The sequence below is a fragment of the Schistocerca piceifrons genome, chromosome 4, assembly GCF_021461385.2.
Source record: "Schistocerca piceifrons isolate TAMUIC-IGC-003096 chromosome 4, iqSchPice1.1, whole genome shotgun sequence".
NCBI lineage: Eukaryota > Metazoa > Arthropoda > Insecta > Orthoptera > Acrididae > Schistocerca > Schistocerca piceifrons.
Genome location: NC_060141.1, coordinates 495,484,249 through 495,497,123, shown reverse-complemented (window position 1 = coordinate 495,497,123; position 12,875 = coordinate 495,484,249). Strand labels below are relative to the sequence as shown.

At 40.9% G+C, this 12,875-nt stretch overlaps 1 protein-coding gene across 1 annotated transcript; it reads left to right on the top strand.

Annotated features, from left to right (window-relative positions):
* Positions 1–2,074: 2,074 nt before the first annotated feature.
* Positions 2,075–11,566, top strand: LOC124794919. Its single transcript, XM_047258623.1, has 3 exons — positions 2,075–2,232; positions 6,975–7,100; positions 11,334–11,566. The coding sequence occupies exons 1-3, from the start codon at positions 2,157–2,159 to the stop codon at positions 11,459–11,461; spliced, it is 330 nt and encodes a 109-aa protein (XP_047114579.1). The 5' UTR covers positions 2,075–2,156; the 3' UTR covers positions 11,462–11,566.
* Positions 11,567–12,875: the final 1,309 nt, after the last annotated feature.

Genomic DNA, 12,875 nt, shown 5'->3' with positions numbered 1-12,875 from the left:
TATCCGGATTGTTAACTGTTAACCTCTGACTGTCCAGTCCGCGCCACGCGTAGCAAACTGTAAGTGGGCTGCTTCTGTATTGGCAGGGCTGTGTAGCGCTTTGCATTGGATCTCTGACTGCGCTTTCTTTGTAAGAGACTGTGGCTGGTTGGATTCGTTGAGGAAGTTAGTCGCCAGCAATGATGGAAGTACTGTTGGACAGTTGGAGGTGAACAGCCAGCAGTGATGGATGTTAGATGTGAGAAGTTAGCATTGATGGAGGGTAGAGGTCTGACGTGTTAGCGTAGGCTAACCATCTGTACATGTTAGACTTGGAGATTTAATATTATTCATGATTATATACCTTTGTACTAGATGTCAGTGACGATTTATGTCTGTGTCTGAACTGGATGTCACATTATTAAGGTAAAAAATACATTATTTCGTTTGCAACAAAATCTTTCCTTTGGTAACCACATGCCTATTAGTAGTTAGATACTTTAGTAGTTAGAATCTTTTATTTAGCTGGCAGTATTGTAGCTCGCCGTATTGCAGTAGTTCGCGTAATGAAGATTTTTGTGAGGCAAGTGCTTAATGAAATGAATAGGTTATTGTTAGGATTTCTTTTTAGTCAGTGCCATTCTTTTGAATTAATTATTTGAAGTCAGGTTATCCTTTTTTTGAGCAGTCAGATAGCGTTGCGCTAGGATATTGTGGGCCTCAGTCATTCAGCAATTTGAATACAGCCACACTCATTTAAATAAAGACGTTTCAAAACGAACAGCAGGAAATGCAAGGAGATGAAACAGAAGAAAACATAGATGCGGAAAATGATGCACGACCGTCTCATGCAGAGGCATTTCGAATTCTGGAAACAGCTTTCAAATGGTAAGAAGTGTGTGATACTGTGAGTTTCCTACAGTTAACACGAATTCGTGATGTATCAACAATTAAGAGAAAAAATTGTTTACATGAAATTAAAATTAACAAATATTTTAAAGAAAATGAAAGTTTAGCCAATGTCCTAAGTGGCTTTTCGTAGGTATTTCATATTTAAGGTTGCAGTATTTTAGTAATTTTTAGAAATATGTACGTATGTATGAAAAGGTATCTCTAATCCCTTAACAAACATTGATTTTTGTTTGTTCCAATAAATTTAACTTCTTTTACTTGTTTTAAATAAGTGTATTATGTATTAACCCTAGATATACCTACACCGAGCGAGGTGGCGCGGTGGTTAGCATACTGGACTCGCATTCGGGAGGACGACAGTTCAAACCCGCGTCCGGCCATCCTGATTATGTTTTCCACGATTTCCTCAAATCGCTTCAGGCAAATTCTTGGATGGTTCCTTTGAAAGGGCACAGCCAACTTCCTTCCCAATCTTTCCATAATTCGATGGGACCGATAACCTCGCCGTTTGGTCCTCTCTCCGAAATGAACCAACCAACCATACCTACCAGATATGGTAGACAGGCGAAATAGGTTACCATTCTAGAGTTAAATGTTCAAATGTGTGTGAAATCTTATGGGACTTAACTGCTAAGATCATCAGTCCCTAAGCTTACACACTACTTAACCTAAATTATCCTAAGGACAAACATTCACACCCATGCCCGAGGGAGGACTCGAACCTCCGCCGGACCAGCCGCAAAGTCCATGACTGCAGCGCCTTAGATCGCTCGGCTAATCCCGCGCGGCTTCTAGAGTTAATAATACAAAAATCGTTTCCTTTATAAAATCTGTTATCCGGGTTTTCGATTATCCGAATGACTTACGACAGCAATTAGTTGTAAACTAATGCCTTTCCGATACGTTACTCCGCAGTCAACAACTACCGCACTTATTCGACTCGGTGTTGTGAAACGTTACCCTGTAATGCAGTGATTAACAGTCTGCGTAGTGTTGAGATCGTGCTTATTGCTACAGAGAAGTTGCACTATTGCGAGAGCGGGACACGTGCGGTACAGAAGGTCGCTGGGTTACGGTACCGTCCAGCAGCCAGGAAACCCCCGGTCGGAAGATAACACACACTGCGGGAAGTAACGGCAGTCGTTGCACGTGCGGGCTTCGTGGAAGCGGGTGCACGGAAGCTCACCTCCCAGATGCGTATATAAAGACTCCATGACAGCACAGACGGCACATCTGGGAAGAACTCCGCGCTAAGCACACTAACCATGGCCAGGACGTTGCTCGTGGTCACCGCCAAGATGGCCGCTGCCGCTCTAGTCTCCTGTGTGTGCGAAGACTGGCGTGAGTACAGCAATATTGGCTGCGCTGGGGGCCATCTGCTCGTTTCTGTTTGTAGTTGCGTAGCCTGCCTCTGAGCGTTCTGTGTGTTGACTACTGCCCATAGTACTGACGACGAAGATCTCGCTTTTTGTATTGTTTGAGTTATCAGTCTATCTACTCGTTTGGTGCCACCCGCCACGAAATCCTCTACTGTGCCAACTTCTTCGTCTCAGAGTAGCATGTGTAAACTATGCCTTCAATTATTTGCTGGATATATTCAAAGCTCTGTCTTTGTCCACAATTTTTACGCTCTACCGCTCCCTCTAGTACTACGGAACTTATTCCGTGATGGCTTAACAGATATCCTGCCATCGTTTCCTCGCCGATTCTTCGGAGAACCTGTTCGTTCGTTACCTTATCAGTCCACCTAATTTTCAACATTCTACTGCTGCACCACCTTTCAGATGCTACTATTCTCTTCTTTTCCGGTTTTCCCACAGTCTATGTTTCACGACCACACAACGCTGTGCTCCAAACGTACATTCTCTGAAATTTCTTCCTCAAATTAAGGCCTATGTTTGATACTAGTAGACTTCTCTTTGGCAGGAATGCTCTTTTTGCCAGTGCTAATCTGCTTTTTATGTGCTCCTTGCTCCGTCCATCGTGGGTTACTTTGCTTGCTAGGTAGCAGAATTCCTTAACTTCAACTGACTCGTGATCACCAATCCTGATTTCTCATATCTGCTACTTGTCATTACTTTCGTCTTTCTTCAGTTTACTCTTAATCCATATTCTGTACCCATTAGATTGTTCATTCCATTCAGCAGATCCTGCAGTTCTTCTTCCCTTCCACTGATACCTTATCTCTTCCATATCGACCTCTGTTTCTTCTTCTATCATATGAGACAAATCTTCCTGCTCACAGAGGCCTTCATTGTAGTCTTTCCACCAATCCGCTCTCTCCTTTGCATTTAATAGCGGAGTTTCCATTTCACTCTTAATGTTACCACCCTTGCTTTTAATTTCACGGAAGGATGTTTTGACTTTTCCATATGCTTAATCAGTTCTTCCGGCAATCATTTAGTTTTCAATTTCATCACATTTTTCATGCAGAAATTTCGCCTTAGCTTCGCTGCTCTTCTTAATTTATTTCATTACTACATGACTTGTATTGTTGTGTTCCTGAAATTTCCTTGAACATTTTTGTACTTCCTTCTTTCATCAATCACTGTTTATTACCAGGTAAAACAGGCTGAACTCGTAGTCAGAATGGCAATAGCGTAGTGTCTGCACCCGAGTAAAACATTGGCGAGGCAGCAGGTAACAGCGAACACTACGTATTCTTATGATCTAGATGCTACACGTCTAATGTGCGAATGCCAGTTGCCTGCAGAGGAAAAAAATGACCAGAAATTTTGTTTGCTATCACTCCCCACTCACTATTACTGTGACAACATTTATGCACAGTGTAATGTGTTTGAACCAACGTCTCGTCTGAATGAAACACTGGCAGCTTTAATTCAGATGGATCACTTTCTCGCAAAAACCTAAGTCGTCTCGTTCACACAAGTGGTGATTCATTTATTCTGCACCTTTTAATACCAAATCCCGTAGACAATGATTTTTTCCCTGGTTTCTTAGTTAGCCATTATCTTTAATTTAGTGGACTAAAAGATGCGAAATTTTCTTAAAGTTCATATTTCTTTGTAATATAACAGAAATTGTTGTCCACAAACGCATTGCCAGTGTCGTCAGTGGGATGTTTAGTTTGTGCTTGATTTGCATGCCGTTCTGCATCGTTTCCTGCCGCTGTAAGTAGCACGCCGTCCACTTAAGGTAAAAACAGGTCTGTGGTGCCAGCCCGTGATCGGGCTATTGGCCTAATTGGGACCTCACACGCTCAATACTTGTTGTGTAATAATATTGTGTCAGTATAATGCGTGATAGTGCGACACGAAGAACGGCACAATACTATTGCGCAATATTCGTGCCTGGGACGAGTCAGCTAGAACTCTGCCTTCGTACCGAACATGGCGGCGCTCGAGGGTGTAGAAATCGTGTGTATCGCGAATGAGTAGCTCGACTTGAAAAATACATGTGGAAGTTACAACAGAACGGAAGAAGTAAGTCCAAAAAGCTTCCAATCAACGTTTCAATGGACATGGGGCACAGTCACTGCAAGGCAGATTCGTAACGCAAAATAACAAGTAACTAAAAAATTAAACAAAGTAATTTATCGTGCACAAGTATTGTTTTGTATGTATTTCTCTACAGTAGCAATAGTTGCAAACGAAATAAAACAATGGAAGTGGTTTAGCGAGTAAAGACTGCAGCACTGCAGGTTGTGCCTGTCAATTGCAACGGACACACAGACTAAGATCAATGAGGTTACTTGTTGCCCACTGTGTACTTCGCTGTACAGAAGCTATTCATGCCTTTTGGCACCACATAGTATGGATAATTATGGTTTACAACAACTTGTGTATTTTGAGAATGTGCATGTCAGCCCGAAACAGATAATCACTACCGCTGAATTTTACATCAAAGCAACTGAGACGGACGAAATAAAAAATTATCCAATTTCTTCGGTACTGCATAGCAGCGGACCTACCATCCCATGGCAGCAAGCCTCGAATAAACAAATATAAGGACGTTAACAGCAAGCAGTTCCCGCGATGGCTTCCCATGTTTGTGCTGTTGGGTAGCAATGGGTACTACTTTGAAACGTCACTTGTCTGTGTCTAGTCACGTGACCAAGTTAGTTCCCGCTAAGGCCAGGTTTACTGTTCGCTTTGACGTGTTGCCAAATAACTTCTAATACAGATCAACAGAAGTTGTGTATAGGATACGTTAGAAAGGCTGGATGTACAAGATTTATTACCTACTAATGGTTGTGTTTCTGTCGAACTCGATAAACAGGGATCCACTTCACTACATATTCTCCGCAAGCCACTGCACAGTGCGTGCTGAAAGGCACTTTGCTCCAATGTTAGCGACTTCCTGTTCTATTCCAGAGTATTGAAAAAATTACTATGTTTATGTCTCCGCACGCACCCAAACCTTATTTTATTTTCAAGATATAAGACGGTATCACCAGAATTGTCGCACAGTCTTCGTCAAATACCGGTTATTTAAATTTACCCAAGTGATTTTCTCGAGAACAACATTGTCCTTGTGGTTTTTTTATAAACATTATTAAAACTGCCTTTTTGTTAAAGACAGGAAGCTAATAATGCATTGTAATAACGGCAAGTGGGTGTAGCATAAAACTTAGTCGAAGCCTCTTCTTTCGCTTATTGTTAGAATATTTCTCCTTTACTGCTTACGACTGTTTTTTTTATCCTCAACTCGCTTAATTCAAAAACAGAATAATTTCCACACTTTACTTTGTATTTTAAGTAAGTCCTTTTTGTATTAAAAAGCTTGAAAATAGATTTAAAATAAGCAATGAGTACCCAGCGATATTGTCGATATAAATACTTTTGGTCCCAGATGATCGAGGTATCGATACAGTTTTAGGTATTAGTGGTGATACCTTTGTTTTATCGACTCTAGTATTGGAATGTCCATATTTGCACACTGATACTTAATTCAGTGCGAAAAACCCTTTGAATCTGGCTGTATCACCTATTTCACTTTCTCCAGTGACAACTCGAGTTGCAAAAGTGCCATAGACTACCGCAGACAATCGTAAGTAAGCGTAGACTACAGTATTTTTTGTAGTAGCTTTAGTCAATTAAGGTTGTCCCTGCATCACCTGCACATTAGGTGTGTTGCATACCTATTGGGCGTGACCTCATAACACTATCTTCTTTAACGTATGAAGTAACTGTCCTACTAGATTCCTCTAAAAACCGGAAGCGGTGACCCGCCTAGAAACAGAGTGAGGATGTATCAAGGGCCGGGTGATCTACGGAACGTCTAATTCTATATGGTTATCCTCCTGTCTGTCACTTAAAGTAAACAGTATTTACTGCAACACTGAAACTGACATTTTTTAATTCAGGTCTTATTCGAAAATTGATTTGTAACGTGAAACAGAGGGGTGCCGTAATAAAAATGGAGAAGAAAATACAGATTTATTATACCGAGGTAGAAAACGCAAACTCCTCAACAGAAAGGTAAAATAAAAAAAACCCACAAAGCAAAAATACATCAAACTTCGCTTCAAAACTTCGTCAAACTTATACAAAACATGTTTCTGTTATTCCTAAACAATATTCAAGGTTATCAGGAATAACGGAAATCTCTTACTTTTGATCATGAGGAAGAACGTTTTATCGAGTACAAAATAATAATAACAATTGTATATGTTTTTTGTGTCTGCGCATGTAAACTGTAGTTACTTCAAAAGTAACTGGTTTGGTTACATAAAAGCGCAAAATTTACCCGACCAAATAATTTGTATTACTTATAAAATGAAGTGTATATCCTGTAAGGATATAAAATATAAACTAACACCGAATGATGATCGGTTCCAATTATGTGTGAAACAGACAACCAAACAAACAAAAAAAGACGGAGACGTCGTCAGTTCCCAGTTTCTCTCTGACACATTCATTTATGTTTCTTTCTCTACCAGCGCTACAAATACTACTGGTAATCCTACCATTTACTACGTCATATGTGTAGCGTACCAAACCTGCCGAATCGTGGTTTCGGTATGCGCAGCTATAGTGACGACACACATCTGCGTGGTACTGGACATAGGTCGGGGGTCGTCAGATGAGCTGTAGTAACAGTTGAAGGTGATGGTGTTTCAGAGCTGACGACAGATGTCGCCTGCGAGAACGACGACGGGTTCCCGCCGGTGTGCATCGGGCCATGTGACCTTCTCGGCTACGAGTCGGGCCGCTGCGTCGACAATCTGTGCCGCTGCTCCACCGACGGTGAGTCTCTTACACTCCCTGTTTCACCTACTGTCGTCATTCTCTCCCTGTTACATAACCTTCACTGGAGGGGGACCTTATCGTAATCACTACTACTCGACAGCCAAAATGCTCTGACAGCTAGGCGAATAGTCAATACGTATCTGGCGAATTATTTAAATTTAATTACAAGAGGCTGTAGAGGATCTACAATGTCCTACTGTTTTCAAGCGTCTTGGTCCACATTTCGAGCGCAGTACAGCAGCGATTTTTCGTGACATGGATTCGATAAGTTTTTGGTACGTTTCCTACTTAGAAATCACGTAAATACGGTACATTACGGGTCGATGGTTCGTAAATGCATAACTGGCTCCAGATAGCGTGCAGATGTGTTCCAGCGGTTTCACGTCAGTTGCAAATACACTGTTATGCTCTTCAGATCACTGAAGTAGGATTCTGCCCAGTTATCCTTCTGCCATGCCACCACTGTTGGGGAGACATCAAGCGTGAAGGGATGCAGGCCATTCTCAATTATGTTCTCATGGTCCACAGCTTTTATGGTTCGTTCAATTGCCATTACAGGTCTCATGGAGGACCAAGTAAATGTCCCCAATAACACAATACTGCCCCCTTGCTGGGGCGCGTGTTTCGAACAGCCTTTTTCTTGATGACGGCGTATCCTAACAGGACGACATGTCTGGTGTAAAGAGAAACTTATTCATTCGACCAGGCAACTAGTTTCCATTGATCCACGGTCCAGTCTCGATGATGCTGTTGGGTTAACATGCGAACACGTGTTACAGAGCTCCATGTTCAACGACTTGTGCTGAACGGTGTGGTCCGAAACACATGTGGCTGCATGAGCTCTGTCAGATGTGCCAGAGATAAACACTTATCGTGCTTTACTGAGCGGGAAAGCCTCCGACCTCTACTTTCTGTGATTAGACGTAGACCTCGAATATTTTGTCGCCTACCCGAGGTAGATGCTCTGGGCAGTGGGAAGCTAACACCCGACCAGCTTCGCAGTTTCGAGATCCTCGTTCCCAGGCTCCAGGCCACATCAATCTGCCCTTTCTGAAAGCCGCTAATGTCAATGGGTTTCCCCATTTGCGGTCCGTATCGTCACTAGAATGGTTGCCCAATCGCCTCTGCTTCGCTTGTACGAGGTTTTTCTTGGTGCGTAACGCTCGCATAACACCAGCACGCGCATTCAGTCTCTTGGAGCGTACCACGGTTGTGAGAAAAGAGTTTTCACATAAGAACCAAACCTGCTAGTTTTTTGAAAGAAATTTTAGAAATCGTAGTCTTGGCAATATTTTAATTTTTATCTAAACAGATAAAGGGTTTCGGTTTTGCATCCATCATCAATTAAGAGTAAAATAAAAATAATGTTATTTCAGAATTTGTGAAACATGAATATGAACCAGTTTAATCTAGACGAAGAACAAGCAAACCAATTTCTTCAGAAAGGTAGCAATTTAGAGGAGGCGTAATAGTTAAATGAACTGATTAACAATGTAACTAACACGAAAATAATGTCTAAAAGTTACAATTATTCGTCCAAAAGTAGGCATGGTAATATATCTTTAATATACAGATACAAAGATCAACTACATGTCACAATGTGTAGCCGAAAGGGAGGTTCACACATTTGACAGTTACATAATCATTTTCGCAATATTATATAAATAAATCTAGTGCAATAGTTAACTTGGCACAGGCCCTTCCACCAGCGCCAGTAACGTCAAGATTTGTAACTTGTACTCATTATTTAAGTATCACTTATAATATTGTTAATTTTTGCAGCAATTTCACCTCAGTTTCCGTTTCAGCTACGCTTTATCACACAGATAAAAAAAATTTTGTTTCTGCAACTAAATTTACATGCGTCCACCAATAATGTTTCACCTGTTCATGTTAGGCTTCTTCAGTGGTCTACAATACAAAGAAAATTATTTAATTATAGAAACAGTTATATTGAAATGATCTGTAAAGAATCACTACAGATCTATCAAAATATTAATCAAATAATTTTCTGTGTATTATAGACCACTGAAGATTCCTAACATGAATAGATGAACTATGTTTCATACACGCAAATAGGTTCAGTTGTGAAAGACGAAGTTTTTCATATCTGTTTGGTAAAGCGTAACCACTTACAATGTTAACCAGTTCACTTCACAACTACGCGTCCTCCATGTCACTATTTTTTTAGTATGGGAGAAGATGTACATTTCAACTGAAGAGAGGGGAGGAAGACAGTTTGATAAGCTGGCAGAGGATTCGTGTTGGAGAGGGTAATTGGATGTGGAAAGCGAGGCAGGGTGCGAGGCGTACAAGGGGGCACAAAACTTTAGGCGAGTTGCAAAACAGTATAATCTTACATTTCGCAAACATTCGGAAGCACTTTCTTTAAATGATTGCACGACGCCTGCTCTTGTCTGTTGTATTTTGTAATTTCGACCTTAGGCCATTTTCAAGTATCGTGATAAAAAGAACCACTGAAATACATCGAAATATGTCAGAAATTAAACACAAGCCAGATCATAAAATGTGCTAACGAGGAATTACAGGACAATTGTGTACAGAATGTTTGTAAAAATTGATTGATGGCAAATTATGCCATACAACTCTCTTGTACATGTTGTACATGAAGAATTTTCACAGCCACTGTACTTGCGACTACAAATGTCACAGTCGTACCAAAAACCAGTACCATTAGTACCATTAATAAGCGTGCACGTTATAGTATTCAAATTATGTGTACTACAAAACAGCATTGCGCTCGACGTACAGTTTATGAGTGGACACTGATTAACGTAGTTATGGCACTTCGGAAAAAAAGCATCTAACAGGCGCACATCCTAAACCAAACAGCAAACGTATAGCGAAGAAGCACACAATAAGAAGCAAGATCATCAAATACGCTAAGATTAATACAGATTTACTAGACAATTGTAGACAATCCAGTTGTCAAAAATCAGCGATGACGCACTACCCCATACCAGTCTCTTGCGTAAGTTGATTTCATTTAACTGATATCTGGCCACTTGATCGAAATTGAAACAGAGTACCCATGGGTACTCTGTTTCTGTCTATTTTCTTCAATAAATGTTAGGAATGATGGGTTAATTTCGATCAAATGGACAGATACCAGTTAAATCAATGTACTCAAGAGACTAGTATGGGATAATGCGTCATCGCTGATTTTTGACAACTGTCTAGTCAATCTTAGCGTATTTGATGATCTTGTTTCTTATTGTGTTTAATTTTTAACTGCTTTCGATGCACTGAATTCGTACATGTTCTTTGTTATCAGGGTACTTGGAAATGGCATAAGGTGAAAATGATACAGTACTACTACTTAGAAGTAAAATGGGCAGTTACATCTACATCTGCATGGATACTCTGCAAATCACATTTAAGTGCCTGGCAGAAGGTTCATCGAACCACTTTCACAATTCTCTATTATTCCAATCTCGTACAGCGCGCGGAAAGAACGAACACCCATATCTTTCTGTACGAGCTCTGATTTCCCTTATTTTATCGTGGTGATCGTTTCTCCCTATGTAGGTCGGTGCCAATAAAATATTTTCGCTTTCGGAGGAGAAATTCGGTGATTGGAATTTCGTGAGAAGATTCCGTCGCAACGAAATACACCTTTCTTTTAATGATGTCCAGCCCAAATCCTGTATCATTTCAGTGACACTCTCCCCCATACTTCGCGATAATGCAAAACGTGCAGCCCTTCTTTGAACTTTTTCGATGCACTCCATCAGTCCTATCTGGTAAGGATCCCACACGGCGTAGCAGTATTCTAAAAGAGGACAGACAAGCGTAGTGTAGGCAGTCTCCTTAGTAGATCTGTTACATTTTCTAAGTGTCCTTCCAATAAAACGCAATCTTTGGTTAGCCTTCCCCACAACATTTTATGTGTGTTCCTTCCAATTCAAGTCGTTCGTAATTGTAACTCCTAGATAATACAGGAGAAATCAATCATTTGTTTCATTTAAACAATTTGTCGCAGCTGTGAAGACAATGTTTCCACGTTAATTTATTACGCGCTTCCTTTTGAGTAGTTAGTAGGTAAAGGTTCAAATTTTGCTTTCTCTTTCTTTCTGTTTCGTTTTTTGTGCCTAACCGTTATTTTTTAGGTACGATCAACCACTTATATTTCTCTTTAGTTTTCGAAACACGTTTTTCGTTTTTCGAATACCTTAAATTGTAACGGTAGTTGTTTTTTTATTTTCGCAGCTATAAACACGAATCAGCCGTGTTCTGAAAGCGATGGCTACCCGTCGCCTTGCGTGGGTTTCTGCATGCGGATGCTCAACTACTCGAGGGCTCGCTGTGTGGGCGATAGATGTCGCTGTCTGCCCTGAGGCTCCACTGCCTCACTCAACTCGCAACTAACTCATCATCGCTGTACTGCAATACTTACATTTCCTTCTAAAATGTATATCCAAATACATCTAATTTATTCAATATTTGTAGAATTTTATTCTCTTTCTCGAGTGGTGTAATTTAGTGGGCGGTGAAAGACTGGACTCCTATACGGCAAGAGCGATGAGAGCGTCGAATCCCTATCTGGTCGTTATGAATCCCGTATCCTGAGATTTCTTTAAACTACGTCACGCAAATTCTAGAATGGTTCCTTGAACACAGACTTATCCTTCTTGTGACTTGGACGTCGGCAGGACAAAAAAATTCAAACGTATATCTTCACCGCCACGATTACTAAGTAATTTCACACGATAACAGGTTTAGATGGTGCAACAGTCAGCATGGTGCAACATTAAATATCACTGCGAGGAGAAGAAATATCATAACTTTGGCGTAATACATCAACAAACAGTGCATTGCTGGTACCTAACAACCTACAGAAAGATAACAGTAGGTATCTGAAGATGCGTTAAACACCCAGTTCCGCCTACACATTGATCAATTTTTTTCGTTAAAGTTTTGGGTTTTAGTCAAGAATATACGTAATGCTCGATGAAACTAGTTTGTTTATAAGTATGATTATTTAATTTGTGAAAACGATCTGAAGACATAAAATGTGACTTACATGAAAAATATAGGAGAGGAAGCCAAAGTTACAAGAATATTTTATTTTTTATTTTACATTCTGCAATGTGAAATCAGGACACTGTAATTGATACGATAGTTTTCCTAACCGTTGAGCTTCATTTCGTGAAGACACATTGCTCCACAATTTCTGAGGCGTGGACTAAAATTTTCAGTACTGATGAAGCGTTGTCACAGTTACAAACGCCGCAAAATGATGTAAGAGAAATAGGACTACACTCAAAAGTCAGTCTTTTTTGCAGCCGTTAGAGTAGTAGCAGTAATTCATTTCAACAAAGGCAAGAGAGTTAAGTGACAGTGAACACTTCCAAGAAATCTACCGGCATCCAGAGTGTGGACAAAAAAACCGTAAATCAGCTTGGCCGGATAACAGTTTGGGGCTACACGGGTCCAAAAATTTTGGAAATTTGGGACCAAACTGCTGAGGTCATCGGTCCCTACGCTTACTCACTACTTATTCTTTCTAACTTACACTAACTTACGCTAAGGACAACAGAAACACATATACACACACACACACACACACACATACACACACACACACACACACACACACACACACACATACACATGCCCGGGGAAGGACTCGAAACTCCGACGGAGTGGGGGGGGAGGGGGGGGGGGGAGGGGTAAGCCGCGCGAACCGTGGCAAGGCGCTTCAGACCGAACGGCTACCCCTCGCGGCCTACACGGGCTCAGCACACGCTT